We start from the raw sequence: 15,529 nt of genomic DNA, 5'->3' as shown, positions 1-15,529 counted from the left end.
CGCGGGTGGGAGGGTGCGCTGTGCGGCACCGCCGAGGGCCTGTGGAGCCTCTTCCCCTCAGGCGTGCCGCCGTGCTGCGCTGTTTGGATCCGGGCAGAACGTGCGCGTCCTGAGGGCTCCGTGAGTGCCCGGTGACCCGCACAGCACAGAGCCAGGAGAGCATCTGTCAGAGAAACGTGGAAGATGTGAGCCCTGAGAGGAGCACGAAGGATGTAAGCTGAAGAGAGAAGCCTGGAGAACGCAGACTGAAGGACGGTCCTTGTGTGGTTACTCCAGAGCTAGGGACAGCTCGTTGCCATGAACACTTCTCATGCAAACAGGATCACAGAATGGCTCGGGTTGGAAGGGACCCCAGGGATCATCGAGTCCCAACCCCCTGCCACAGGCAGGGTTGCCAACTGTTGGATCAACAAACATGCTGAATTGTTTCCTTCCATCCTTTCCTTCATTCCAAGCCAACAAACCATTGCAAAATCTCCTCAGAGTCCCATCGTTCATGGTGTTTTTCTGTATCTTCACTGAAATAATAGTGTTTATTTTTATGTAGCAGGAATGGAAAGACAAGATGCTTTCCCTAACAAGGCATAGATGCAAATCCTATTTAGGATGGGTTTCATGTTTGCAGCGATGGGAGGTCTGGCTCTGATGAAAATCATGTGTGTAGTTATTTTATGCACTGCAGGTTTCAGATGGCTGGGATTATGTTCTTCCAATTTAACAAGGTTGTCCTCTGAGTAAATGGAGAGAGCTGAGTCACAGCATAACCCTTCATCCCAGCTCTCGTGAATTTAACAAGTAAGAACTGTCTGAAGCTGACCTTGGCACTCTGAAAAGAGAGTCCTTGTTGAACAGTACATGCAATTAACATTTTCCATTTCCTTCAAATCTTGCATATTAGAGCAAACAATCATACCAGCGTAACACTGGGCCTTTCATTTGGGAAGCTGTTAAATTTAGTTCTAATTTTTACTGCTTTAACAAAAGAGGATACCGAGGGTGTGTAAGTGACACTTTGTTTTATTGCACGGTAATGTGAAGGTGCCCGAGGGAATCTGGCATTCATTGAAATCAGAATCTGATAAAGCAATCTTAGTTATCTATGAAAGGAACGGGTTGTCTGAACAAAAAGGAGCCAGTTCAGCAGCCATGGTGGCTCTGGGTAACCTCTGTGCAGGTCACTGTTTTGACAGCATGCCATTTCTTTCTGCACAGGACATGGGACAGGCTGCTAAATCAGCAAGGACCATTGTCATCTCTGGTGTTCCAGATGGTGTTCTGAACGATGATGTCATGAGTGACATTCTGGTGATTCATTTCCAAAAGGCAAAGAATAATGGTGGAGATGTGGAAGAAGTGAAATATCCAACAAGGGAAAAAGGAGTTGCATATATAACTTTTGAAGATCAAGAAGGTATTCACACTAATATACCATAGGAAACGTTCTCCCAGAATGTTTACTCTGAAACAAATGATTATAAATTCCTTACTGGCATTAGGATTTTATGTGCCTTTAGTCAGTCAGAGTTGTAGGATTTTATTTCTGTTCAGTGAAATAATGACTCTGAGGAGACTTTGCACAAACTTTTGTTTGTTTCTAGAAACAAACACTGCACAATGTGATTTTTGTAGTCAGGTCTTTGGGAACAAATCTCTGACAATTATTGTTCTAAGGAGACAGGCTTCTGTCTCTCTGAACCATTTTGACTAATGCAAATATATTAGGCAAGAGAATTGGATCACCTGTGTGTATGTATGGAAATTTTAGGGAAAGCATCAAGAGGAAAATACCCACACAGTGTTGTATTGTCAGACTAGCAATAAGACATTATCCTACTGCCAAACAAGTGAATCTGGCTTTCTCTTTAGTTGTAGAGAGTGTTCTACAGAGGAATGAGCATCGACTAGAGGACAGGAGGCTGCCCAGATACTATCCTCTGAAAGTAACCCCTTTCTGTGAAAATGTAAGTTATCCTTAGTTTATTCTAGTTGTGCTTCCTTAGCTATGTTAACCATTAGCTAACTTTTCTCATTCACAATTCTAGGTCTTCAGCTCTGTCACAGCTGTCCTTGATATGTCTGTTTTCAAAGATAAATTTGTTTTGGAGGATCTAATACAAGAACTTAAAATGAAGAGCACAGCTTTGAGCTTTGGTTCTTTGCAATCCAACGGGCATATTTCTGTTCAAGGGCCATTTCCAACAATCAAATGGCTAAGAGACTTTCTTTTACTAAAAGCAAAATCCCTCTCAGAGGATAAAAATGAAGCAAGTAAGTCCCATCAGAGACCAAAGAAGAGGCTGAACAAACACAGACTCACCAGAGAGGTGAATAATGTTGTTCATGATGCTGAAGGGGAAAAGCAAGTGGTTGTTCTTGACACAGATATATACCACTATATAAAGTGCTTCTTTGCCAAGGAACTCCTCGCAGATAGCGATGTTGTGATTTCTGACATCACTGATGGTGATGTAACTACACTGCATCTTCAGAAAGGCAGAAACAAGCCTGATACTGGACAAGTATTAAGAGTCAAGGAGAAAATTGAAACTCAGTCTATAAAACTTCATAACAGTTTACGTAAAGAAAGGATCAACTTTGAGAGGAGCACCAGAGATAAGAAGAAATACAGATTGGTGTGTGGAAGTGTAAAATCCCGCTACCCGGATGTTTTGGTTATTCCTTATGACACTCATATTGATGTGATAGGAAGTTCTTCTGCAGTTTTTGAATTTACACAAGAAGTGAACAAAAAAATTCAGAGCCTGTTTCAAAACAGGTAGAAAGATAGCACTCATGTTTGTTGCACAGTGCAGTTCTAATGAGCTGTTCTGGTGCAACCTTTGTGTCACTTCAGGTCTGCCTCATTTCTCCTACACAGTCTGGGAATGCTGCACATGAGGATGAAAAAGCCCATTCCTCCCCAGATACCAAATAAAGTTCAGACCAAGAAACAAATGATCTTTGTATCTCTGGTGAGCTTCAAGATGGAAGAAATGAAGCTTCTTCCGTCCAAACAGAGACACATTCTTCCTTTCATTTGCTGCATTCTGGCCACATGCACTCTGTCTTGCCGTCATGGAGTTTATGATGTGAAAAGAAGAATTTTTGAAGATTTTTCATTAGCATAAGAAATGGTAACTGTAAAGCTGAGTGAACCAACCTGGTATGATATCCTGCATAGAAGTTTACGTGTTTCTTTGTGCAGGGAGATGACCACTGAAGGTAGGACTGGTGGCTTGCTGCTGCTGCCCTTATCTGCAGAAGAAAGCTCTTGTTGAGATGCACAAAGATAGAACTTTAGTACTTGAGAAGATGGAATGCTTGATAAATCTGTAGGCTTGTCATGTCCTGAAAAAGGCTTTACAAGCTGGCACCAGAAGTTCCTGAGAGAAGAAACTGAGTTTGTCTTTGTAGGAGCGATAGCAGATTTTTTTCCAGTAGTAACAGCAGCTGCAGCATCCCTGGACAGCGTGTTATTTAGACATGGAAGTATATCCATCATTTTGATGTGAAAATCTTGGCACATTTGAACTTTTAAATCAAATTCTATTTATACAGTTCTTAGGCCCAATGTGGGAATAGTTTTTCTGGTCTAAATCATCTAGTGGTATAGATACACCAGATAGGAGCAGTCCTTTTTTTCTGTGCAAAACTGATTAGTTAATGCAATAATTAGTAGTTGTAACTGAGAACAGGAACACCTTTATCCTATTAATGCTTTCCAGTTGTGTTTTCCAGACCTTGTCAGAGGTTCAGACTGCGGGGATTTCTGCCATCTCCTGTAAGGATAGGACAGCCTGATGAAGACTTAGTGTTAATTACTTTCTAAATTGAATGCTTTAGAACACTGAATATCTCTTTTGTTAGCAGCTGTACACATTTTAAGTTTTTGATAGGTTGAGGTATGCAAATAGTTTTAAAAAACATTCTTAAGTCTACTGTTTAGACTTACCTGCTTGTGTCTGCCTTGCCCTTTGCTTTCACTTCTAGAGTTAAGTGCCTGGAGTTAAAACTGAGTGCTCACTACAGAATTCCATCTGATCCATGAGTTAAAACGGGGTGCTCACTGTAGAATTTCAGCCTCGTTCACTGAAATTGGGGATCAAGGCAGTCCACAGGAACGTGACAGCTTAGAGCGTGTGTTTTAAAGTTAAACCTTTTCCGTGGAGATCCATTATTAGTCCAAATATGCACCCTTTTGTGATCTTCTTAGAAAGCCAAGTTGAAAGTGTGTTTTGTGATTTCAGAATGTTCAGAAATACATTGCTAAGACTTACAGACCATTAGTTCTTTCACAAGAAAATCTTATGAAATTGAATTTATGATCCTATTAAAGAAATGAGTTTCAAAATGCTTTGTGTTCTTTAAGCAACTCCTAGACTTTTAGTTGGAAGCTCATCATGCTTAAGGCATTTTCTTGTCGTGACTGATTACCCACTGCAGTTATGCCAATGAAAGATAAAAGTCGTTAAACTAGTACCAGTGCTGTGTTTTAAAATACACTGTCAAAGTGGGAGGATGATGAGCTGAAGTGATGTGCTGAACTGGGAGGGAGGGGTGCTTAAAGGCTTATATCTATGCCAGGTTCCTCTGTAGCAGTAGTACATGCAGAGGCTGGAGGGGGGCAGGGCAGAGTGCCCAGAGCCAGGTCTGCTAGGGCCCCTCCTGCTCCCCACTGACCAAACCTTGGCCTTTTTCAGTGCTCCCCACAGAGCTTAAGCAAGGATGGGAAGTTTTTTAACCTCATAAAGGAGAGAATTCTCCATGAAGGTCAAACATTTAATGAAATGAGTTCTCTTTTCTAATGGCTGTGTTGACCTTCCATTCTCCTTTCTGCAGAGTCTCAGTGTTGGGTTTTTTTTTTGGTTCCTAGAGTTTCCTTTGCACTTGCAGAAATGCTTAGGGCTCATAAACCAGCAGCACTGATGTCAGTCAGAATACCAGCGGGTCAGGCTGAACTACATCCATTGAGTCAATTTTGACAGCAGCACTGGTAGAGGTACTGCTCACTTCTGGTTGTCTGGGTTTTAGGTCAAAACCTCAAAGTCCTTTAAAGGCTGCAGTTGAATAAAACTTTTATTGCTGTTTTACAGCAGTTGTCACAGCTCCTCTTCAGATTCACTGGTCCATCATCCCATTGTCAGCTGAGCATTCGGGCCGCCAGGTGCTCTGCCACCAGCACTGCCTTGTTTCCTGGGGTCTCTCATCTGCTTCCTCTGGTCCCATACCTTGATGTCATTTCTTTAGAGTAAATTGGGATGTGAGTCCATTGTGGACCAGCACACACCATCTATTGTTATGCTCCTGGATCTCTGTGCTGCTATTTCAGGTGGGCTTTGCAGCAGCGCTGCCTTGGAATATCTCACTTTTCTCATCTCTGATGGTTCCTTGTGGCCCAGCAAGGGCAGGGTTCAAAGCAAGCATCCCACACAGTGTCAGTGCTGGTAGCCAAGGGGCTGTGGTATGTGCTGTGGCTGCCTGAGCTGCTCTTTTAGATGTAACTCTACAGAGCAACCTTTTTCAGCAGGTGAAAACATGCAGTGTGGTCCACCAGGATAGACCTATGTTTGCTGTAAGATAAAAACGGCATTGGAGCAGAATAACCTCGTGAGTGAAACACGTATTCCTTCCTTCCATCATAACGCAGTTGCTGTGAAAAACAATAGATGTTCAGCAAAAAAAAGAAAGTCTGGTTTTATCCTTAGTGTGGACACATAAACAAATACAGCAAAGCAGACTGGTGTTAGGTCTGGTAGGAGGCTTGCCAGCTATTATTCTCACAGTCACTTTTTATGGCAAGCAAAGCAGTGTTATAACTTGAGCTCCACATAGAAAAGGGATTTAATATTTGTGTATATTGCAAAATATCTGGGAAAGCATATTAGATGCAATTCCTAGATCTAAACCATCAGTGCTGACTCAGTATTCTCAGCACCAGATTTGCACTTTTAATTTGAAAAGAGAATTCACTCCCGGGACCTCAACAAAATATTTGTCCTTATTGCTGTGCCGACGCTTGCTGCCCTTTACCAGATGGGGATATGTAACAGTCATGGAGTAAAAAATACAACGCCTGATTTTGTCTGAAGGCACAGTTCCCACTGACATTAAGACAAAGCCTTAACGATAAAATAAAATAAAATAAAATAAAATAAAATAAAATAAAATAAAATAAAATAATCAGCCACAACAACCAGCAGAATCAGCCCTGTTCCTGGCAGAGCAGCACTGCACTGTGGTCAGTGGGTAACTACCTTTTTCTGTTGTCTGGAAACCTGAGTGCTAGAGAGAGGATTTGACATCCCTTAGCAGGAAAATATTATACAATTTGGTGGAAAAGCAATCTCATTGCTGGCCTGAGGGGATGGGGGAGGCGGACGGAGGGGGAATGATTTACTGGAGTGCTTTTGCCATCGCTGATGCAAAGCTGTGGTGTGGCCGAGGGAGGACAAAGCCTCTGTTACTCCCCATTGTGCCTGCACGTCTAATAATGCAGTGTAAAAGGTGCCTGCAAAACATGTGGGAAGGGGGTCGGTTGGTATGTTGGAAGATCTTTCTTGCAGGTATAATTGTTGTCATCCAATCTGCCTCGGCAATGTTTGAATCGCATTGAAACTTCCTCTATGCATTTGTTCAAAAAAAAAAGAAACCAACACCTACTACAAAAGACCTGTCATGTCTATTGAAAGGCTGCAATGCCAGAAAGACGTTTTCTTAAGGAAGAAGTGCTGCTTTAGGGAGACATCTTCTTAAATACATATATATAGGTACGAAAATTCAATGACTGATTCTTCAAGACAACTGTCAGCCTCGTCCATCTCTGTCTGGCCACCCCGGAGACCCAGAAGCACGACACTTGTGATGAAAGCATGCCATGGCCATCAGCCAGGGGCGAGCTGGGGTGGTTGGTGAGTCAGTGTGGGGTGGATGGGGATGCACTCCCACCGGGACAGGAGGAGATGAGCTCGGCACTCTGTGCATCCGGAGGCGCTGAGGCTCTCACTTGGCTCCAATCCGGCCCTCAGGAAGCAAACACACACGTTCCTGTTTTGTTGAACATCTTGTGCAAGAGAGGAAAGCAGCTGTCGAGCAGGGCCAAGATAGCACTGCAAAAATTCCTTCTCTGTTGCTCAACATTTCCGTGGTGACTTTGTCCATCGCATTCAGAGGGGCTGATGGGTGTTTACAGGATATGTGGCTTCTCTCCAAGCTATCACTGCTGACTGGCAGGAAAACATCTATGAGTGTGGCCCAGTGTCATTCAAAATATCTCATTTTTTGGCGTTTGGGTTTTTACCCTTCAATCTGCCACGGATGCTGACAAAAGGACCTTTTCCATCCCTCTCTTTAGTCAACACTGCACAACAACCTGGAGCTGCTGGAGCCCCGTCTGGTTGTACTTACTTTTTCCCTTGCAGAACGTCCGCTGGAAAACAAGTCTCTTTCTGCTTTGCCTTGCATAGCTTTCCTTCGTCTCCTGACACCCATTAATGACTTTCAGAAAAACATTTCAGAGTAACTGAGTGAAGAAGGAGTACTGCCTCTAATGGCAGCAGCTGCCGCTGGATTTAAGCCATTTTTCAGGTGGATTTCCCCTCCCATCACTGCTACTGCCTGTTTAATGGCCGTAGTACAGAGCAGGACCAGCCAGGCCAAGCGCTTTACCCAAATAAAACGTGGTATGAGATGCTGGAAAAACAAAGTTCTGCTCTCTTTGTGCAGCTCAGGGATGGAGAAACCATCTGAGTTTTGCTGTAGAAATACAACGTGAGGGTGTGGTGTGAAAAACAGTCTGACAACTCCTTTCCATAGGTGGTGATGCAGCGTATCTGGAAGGGATGGGGTCAGTGGGGACGGACAGATGGGCAACAAAGGATGCCTTGGGAAGGGGCAACCCAGTGCAGCCCTGTACCCACATGGCCCTACTGGTGCTGGGGCTGGCACTGCAGCCAGTGAGCAGCACTGGTGCACGTCCACACGCTCAACCTGCACTTCAGACATGCTTTAAAAAAGCAGCCTTTCATTTTGGTGCGGGTACCGGCAAATCTCTCCCAGCGTTACAGTAAAGCAGCCTCTCTCTTTGGCATTGCACGCAGCCATGCCCTGCGTGCTGGGACTCTGCAGAAATCCATCTCTTTTAGCACCGTCTGGAGCTTCTCTTTATGAGCAGATTGCTCTTGCACGGATACAGCCAGTTCTTAACAACTGGAAAACTGTAATGCACACAGTAAACACCACCGAGAGCTCTTTTTCCCCCTCTAAGTTACACGAACACTTCCCCCACGAGCTGGGGGATTTGGCATTTCTCTCGGGTGTACTTTACATTTTCCAAACTTTCTGAATACCGCGTTGAGAGACTTAAGCATCTGCACTGCCAAACAAAATGAGAGAAGAAACGGTTCTGCGGGCTCATTAATGCCTGGCACTGACAGGCCTGGAGGGGCTGTGGGTGTATTTACATAGGGCAGAAACAGGCCTGCGGGGACGAGCTCTGCTATTTACATAGGGAAGAGGGTTTCCTTTGGGGGGGCTCATTTAGATGCAAGCAGCACAGGAGCTGACAGCAGCCTTCATTCCATACAGCTCTATCTGTGCTTCCAGAAAGAGGCCTGAAAATATGGTGCTTCGTGCCGCGTTTGGAGCTGTTTTGTTCAGGCAGGTGGGCGATGCCTCTGCTGGCAGAGCATCCATGGCCTTCCTTACTGTGCATGGTGTCCAGGTGAGTGGCACTGATGGCAAATTTCAGATTTGCCCTGGATTCTGGCTGCTCTGTTAGCTCTGGTGCCTGTCTCGCAGCCTTGGCGCTTCTCCTGGTCTTGCTCATGGTGCGCAACCAGCATCATTGATGCTAGTGTGCAAAATAGCCCCTGTGCCTCCTGTTTGCACACAGTGCTTGCTGTGATCATGGACCAGTTAACACATCTGTTGGCCTAGCAGCCCTGCGCTCACAGAGATAACACAACACCCTGGCTGGTCCCTTCAGGCTCTCTCAAGCAGGCGTCCCGGATGGACAACCACAGCTGAAGCTGTAATTTAGTTCCCTGACCATCTCAGGTGCCTGGATCCTGTGATTGCCTCTGTATCTGATACAGACCCTTCCAATCAGGTGTGTGTACTCCTGCAGGAGCTAACGCTGCGTGCTGAGAGCAGCACTGAGCTAAAATGCTAAAAACGAGCGTGCCAGAGGCTTTGCAGTGAGCTGCACCTGGCTGCCTTGACACCGCTGTCTGAGCTGATCTCAAATGCTCAGCTTCATGCCAGCTGACATTTATGCTGCTGCCTCTGCACCAGCCAGTCCCATCCATCACCCTCCCAGCTTTGCATGGCAAATGCAAGCAGCAGTAAATAAAGAATTCCCTGGGTCCCAGCGCTAAAGAGTTAAGAAAGCACTGTGCTCTCCCCCAGGGGAGAGCCTATTGCAACTTGCAAACACTCGCTATCTGTTTGCAGGTGGTAATTAAAACAGCCACCCCCACCAAGATGGGATTACATCAAGAGGCTGACAATTTCCTGCAGAAAACAGCTGTGTTTCCACTAATGAGCCACAAGATCAGCAGAACCCAGCGGCTGCCTGCAGTTGTGGGTACAGCTCTGGCACGTGAGGCCCTGGGACCTTTGGGTGATTGGTGCTGCTGTTTCTCGAAGGTTCTCAGAGGCTGCTGATGTTATCCCAGCTTGCACAAGTTTGCTCATCCTGCTGTGAGATTTCTCCTTTGCAAATGCTCACTGTGGGCAGCAGCTGTGGAATTGGCCCTGTCTGGAGAGGGTGAATCAGGGCACATTAACCACAGAGGGAGGGGGAAAGCACAGCCATTGTTTCTGGGAGTCTTTAAGGATCCCCAACCCCACACACCCCCCATGCCCACTGCCCACATCCCTCAGTGCCACATCCCCAGTGCTCTGGGACACCCCCAGGGATGGTGACCCCCCTACTCCATGGGCAGCTGTGCCACTGCCTGACTGCTCTTTGGAGAAGGAATCATACTATCATTCCTAATAGCCAAAGTCCTCAAGTCCTGCTCATCCCACCCCATTACCACCAGCCCGTGTGTATGGAGTGTGATCCCACTCCATATGTGCTGCAGGACGGGCTGCACAAAAGGGTGTGCTTACATTGCAACTGTTGTGTTTTATTGTTCTTCCAGTTTTATTTTGAGGGGTTGGGTTTTCTTTACAACACGTTTATGTTTTCCTCTGCAGTCCTTACCTGCTGCGTGGAAGCCGTTAACCTCAGCCAGATGCTTGGCAGCGATGCGGCCATTAATGCTCACCCTGAGATCGTTACCATGTTAATGAATCACGGGATGTCTGTGCTTGGGTAAGCAGAGACACAGCTCAGCACGAAGGTGGGAGCTGAGGTTTCCCAGGAGCTCTGCAAGCCCCCAGCACCACTTGGCGATGGCAGCACCACTGCAGCCTACCTCTAACACTCTGTGGTTGTGCCCATCTCCCTTTTTGGGCTGGGACTGCCAGAACGTGAGCAAGAATCATAGGGTATAGGTGGCACAGCATCCTGCTGGTGTACAAAGCCACTGCCACACCACTGTGCCATTTGTAGGCTGTCTAAGCTGGCCCAAACATTTTACAGTCCTCGTGTTTTCAGCTGGTTTTGCATATTTATTTTTATGTGGGTTTTAATAGACTAAGCAAGGTTTTCTTCCTCCCTGCAATCGCTCCCTGATGGGAAACTTATGATGTGTTGCAGGACGTTTCTTGCTTGAAAGCCTCAGGTAGGAAATGGGGGATTGCCAGAGCTTCCTGCATGGCATTTGGGTCCACCTTTGAGATGGGGCCAAAGGAGCCAAGGTCGCAGCCAGGCCCCTGCTGAAGACCAGATGCTGCAGGTCAGTAGGAGCACATGGGTCCCCTTCAGGGCAAAGCAGGCAGGTCGGCCAGTTATCATCATTGAGGGAAGAGAGAGGGAGATGTGGGAGATGCCTTCAAGAACCAAGAGCCCATTTAATTTTAAATGTAATGACTTTCTACAGTCCCTAATAATTTTGAGGTACATTAGCTGCTTGCAGTCCAGATTGCTGTAAGGATGTCGTCGGGTACCAGACTGTCAGATATGAAAGCTTAATAAGTGACACACTTTACATTTTTGGTGCAATCAAATATAAAAGCTTCCACTTGCTTAAAATTACTAGAGGTAATTTCAACACAGCTGTCAAGTCATTTTCCTAGAAATTGAAGTTTTTCCTAATGTGCTTTTACTGAGATGGAGGGAAATCGTTTCTGATGCAATTGCTCTGCGTGCAGGTATTACTGGAGAGAGGTGCAGCTCAGTGTTATGCTGAGAAGGCATTTCTGGATGCTGGACGTTATCCCTGCCTCAAATCTGAGTGGGAGCCCAGGGCTGAGCCCCTCTGCACCTTCAGGTACAGAGGATGGTACGGAGCTGGGAGGAATGGCTGCCACCCCAGGAGGTCGTGCTGCCATTGAGGGAGACCTGGGCAGGCTGAGAGTTGGGTGGAGAGCAACCCAGTGGGGTCAAGGACAAGTGTAGCATCCTGCACCTGGGGGGGAACAACCGTATGCATCAGTGTAGGCTGGGGGCTCAGCTGCTGGAAAGATGCTCTGCAGAGAGTGAAGGTTGGAGAAAACCTCTTGAATCTCCACACCCAGCCCACCATGCTCACTGCAACATCCCTCAGTGCCACATCCACACAGACACCCCAGAGATGCTGACCCCCCACTCCCTGGGCAGCTGTGCCACTGCCTGACTGCTCCATGGAGAAGGAATTATTCCTTGTACCCCCTTGCACCCAACCACACTGGGGGGAACATGGGCACTACTGCTCTGCCTGGGCTTCACTCGTAGCTTGCCAACCCTTGGCCAAGCCAGGAGCTTTGGGAAGACCTCAATCCCCCCTGAACTCCCAACTTCTATCCCCTCAGTGCTCCATTTTGTTTGGGACCTCTGCCTCCCCTCACTGCATGTTCCCTGCCTGCAGATGTACTGCTTTATGGGCTGGCTGAGCCCATTGCCCACAGCCAGGATGAAATCACTGCTTTTTTATTTCATCATTATAGGCCCATAACCAGTTCTTAGGGTAAATGGAGTGTTTTTCTCTAAATAGTTGTAAACATTAACGCAGTGCACTTTAAAAGCAAGAGAGAAGAGTGACAAAGCACCAACCTTTGTGCCTGCTGCAGAAAGGTCCTACTCCAGTGCTGCACCTTGGTCCCTTTATGGGGCCTCTGAGCAGAAAGGTTACAGCAGAAAACTGTTCAAATTACAGTGTTTGCACACCACTGGGAGCAAGAAAGTCAAAGCCTGGGTATGCTCTGACTTGCAGTTAGGAGATGGAAGAAAAGGGAGGACATTGGATCACATCCAATGGCACTGTGCGTGACGGATGCATCTCAGGATGGGAATAGAGACATTTGGGGGGATTTTTAGTTTTCTTTTTTCTTTCATTCAGCTAAACTAAGTGATGCTCCAGTACTTGGGGACCAGTCAGCAGGCACCAGGCAGCGTTTCTGTTTCAGACCTCTCTTTTATGACCTCAGTGCCTTCATTTGTCCCAGTTCCCTCTGCTTTCTGGGAGAAGGCAGCCTCCCATCACCCAAAGAGCTCTTTGTGACCGCAGTGATGTGACGACCACAGCTGTGCTGCCTGGCACATCAGCCTGGTGCCATCAACATTTGGTCGGACTGAGCCCCAGACCTCTCAGTGGAATGGCCTCTTCTGTGTTTTCCTGCAATTTGATATCCTAATTAAGGCTTTCCTCCACTTAACAAGGAGGAATGTATATCACAAGCTTGCTGAGGCCGCTGCCAAATGGCTCGAGCTCGGTGTGATGGGTGAAATGCCATCCCTGCTGCTGCACAGGGCGTGAATGATGTGGTCCCCAATGAAGCAGCCAGCCCAGCGCAGAGCGGTCTGTCTGGGAGGCTGATTCCATAGTGTGGACACCAGCACTTTTCTGCTTCTCCCCTTAGCAAGGGTGGGGAGAGGGCTGTGAGGAAGGAGGAGGGACAGACAGCAGGGCAGGCTCCTTGCACACAGAACCCCCAACATGGATATCTTTAGGGTTAGAGCTGATGCGTGCAGGAGCATTTGCATCTCACCAGGGCTTTGATCTGGCTGTAATTCTGACTCTGCTCTTCAGATCTGAACACTGCGTATGGAGCAGTGAAGATGTGACTTAGGGCAGCTTTTTGCTTTTTTTGAAAGGAGCAAGGCAGCAGAATCTCCCCATGCAGAGCACAGCACTGCCCCACACATCCAGCTGCCACGTGACCTCCTGTGGGTAAATGCAACCTAGCTATTAAGCTTCATTTCTGGCTGCCAGATATAGGAGTATCTACTGTCAGATGGATGATTCCTGGGATTTTTACAGTTTGACACAAAAATGACATAGCTGAGGATTCATGGCTTCCGATTTTGTTCTACATTCTGCCTTTTTTATAGCGTGTTTCTCCTACGGTTGAGAAAATCCCACCAGGCAAGTGATGGAATCAATGCTACCAACATCCTAAGAGTGCTCACAGCATAATCCTGCTCTGTTTCACTTCTGGAGAACTGTTCCAGTTAAAGAGAAGTTCATAAACACCTATGGAAGAGGTACAACAAGAGGGTGAATGTAGACCCTCTGTGTATCTAAGATGGAAAGAATGACCCAAACTAAAGAAGAGCCCTTGGGAAATGTAAATGAGAGGTCTTGAGAGGGTGGGAGAGGTCCTGCACGCGGGCTCTGAATTAAGTGAGATAAATAATGGGTTATGCAAAAAGCAGAAGATAAAAGAGCTCTTGAGAATGCAGTTAAAGTTTTGGGTGCACAGGGAGTCAGCTTAAAACAAATAGTATTTTCACTGTGATTTCTTTCAGAGAGACATGCAGGAATGGGAAGCGTTTCAAATGCAGTTTAAGAACAGAAGTGCTGAGAATTGTGAATGCAGCTAAAGAAAAAGATGCTTAAATCTCAGATTGGGGGAAACCTTTGAGATGATGTGAAACTTTAGCACAGTTGAGAGAAAGGGGTGCTTGGGGGAGGCGTAGGAAATGGAAAGGGAGAGAAGAGGTGAAAGGAATGGGAAAAAAGCGAGAAAGAGACGGCAGGAAGAAACGGAGCGGAGGATCATCCTAACGAGATTACAGGGGATTAGACAATTGAGCAGAAACCTCGTTAATTGGGTGCTGACCTTTGAGCTGAGGCTGTCGGGGTGAAGCAGGAGGTAAGGCAGTGGGACGGGGGCAGGAGGGCAGGGTGGGCACCAGCCCATGGATTGCAGTCCTTAGCAGTTCTTTGCTGTTCTTTGGCTCTCCCCGAGCCCCAGCTGCCAGCACAGCAGTCTGTTATAGCAGCACGTATAGAAGAATATATGCTGGGATGTTTGGACACCAGAACAGCCCCAAGTTGTTCTCTTAGAAACCTGTGGTGTATGAAATCAAACTATCAGTGTGGATGGGCAGCTTGTACGTGAGTGAGGTGCACCTGCGAGGTCTGGAATATTTCCTGCTATCCCTTTCCATCATGGTAGGAGGCAGAAGCCTCCCATCTCCTTGGGTCAGCTCCTTTTTCCTTCACCCTCACGCTTCTCGCAGCAGCACCAGAGGGTGCTGTGTGCCATTACTCAGCGCAGTGCCAAGGGTTTGCTACTGGGGAATCACCGATTGCACGACACCTTCTTGATGCAACAGAAATTAAACTGCTTATTTACTTAAAAAAAAAGTATAGCAGCTGCAAAGCATGTTCAGCAGCCTTTGCACTGCAAATTGAATTTTAAGCATGCAGCAGAGAAAAGACACCCTGTGTGGAGCAATCCTGTGCAGACAGCAGGAGGACTATGGCTGCGTTAATAGATTTTTACCCTCTCTGTATTTTATTACTCCATAAAACACAACTGCGTTGAATGATACGGACTCCTGTTGAATTAATTATTGATACAATGCCCCAAAGGTTTGGAAGTACTGATTCATTGGGTGGTGCTGGGAGAAGAAGGCCCAGGTCTGAGCAGGAGATCCCACTGCTCCCATCCCAACCAGCCCCACGTGCCAGGCAGCAGAGACCCATTCATCACAAGTGTCCATGCAATAATGGAATAAATATATGGTGCTTACAGTACCAAGTAACTCACTGTTAAGGATTTGCACGTGATACGGACAAAGCCATTGTTATCCTGGAGGTGAAGCCTTTCTGGAAAACATTAGCTTGTTTTTGGGAGATCTGTGGCAAGTGAGGTACTGGGGGCTCTGTGAATTGTGATGTGCTGGGAGTTGTGCTGGGGGCACAGAGCTGGATCTCAGAGCATATAATGGATAATTGGAAACTCTCTGCCCATGTAGAAACCTGATTTTGTCAGGAGTACCCAGCAGTTTGGATAGCAGAGGTGCTTGGGAGGTTCAGCAACATGCTTTTGTGTGACACGGGATAAGAAACACATCGAGGCTGGAGGAGAGGATTAATGCATGCATATGAGCTACTGTAGGAGAACACCAATTACTGGAAAATTACATTTTCCAGGAGACTAAAGTAATCTTTTACCCACATTGCAAACATATTGTAAATGTGCTTTGAAATGT

The 15,529-nt window shown here is 46.5% G+C and overlaps 1 protein-coding gene across 2 annotated transcripts; it reads left to right on the top strand.

The window, feature by feature from the left end:
- The first annotated feature begins 6 nt into the window (after nucleotides 1-6).
- Nucleotides 7-6,649, top strand: RBM43 (RNA binding motif protein 43). Of its 2 annotated transcripts, XM_010713983.3 has the most exons (4): nucleotides 7-212; nucleotides 1,213-1,411; nucleotides 1,867-1,961; nucleotides 2,043-6,649. In XM_010713983.3, the coding sequence occupies exons 2-4, from the start codon at nucleotides 1,216-1,218 to the stop codon at nucleotides 2,778-2,780; spliced, it is 1,029 nt and encodes a 342-aa protein (XP_010712285.1). In that variant the 5' UTR covers nucleotides 7-212; nucleotides 1,213-1,215; the 3' UTR covers nucleotides 2,781-6,649. The 2 variants fall into 2 exon arrangements, with proteins under 2 accessions (XP_010712285.1, XP_019472845.1); XM_019617300.2 differs by having other exon boundaries at nucleotides 7-1,411.
- Nucleotides 6,650-15,529: the final 8,880 nt, after the last annotated feature.

The sequence above is a fragment of the Meleagris gallopavo genome, chromosome 7 (genome assembly GCF_000146605.3).
Source record: "Meleagris gallopavo isolate NT-WF06-2002-E0010 breed Aviagen turkey brand Nicholas breeding stock chromosome 7, Turkey_5.1, whole genome shotgun sequence".
Taxonomy (NCBI): Eukaryota; Metazoa; Chordata; class Aves; order Galliformes; family Phasianidae; genus Meleagris; species Meleagris gallopavo.
This window is presented reverse-complemented; position numbering and strand designations above follow the sequence as displayed.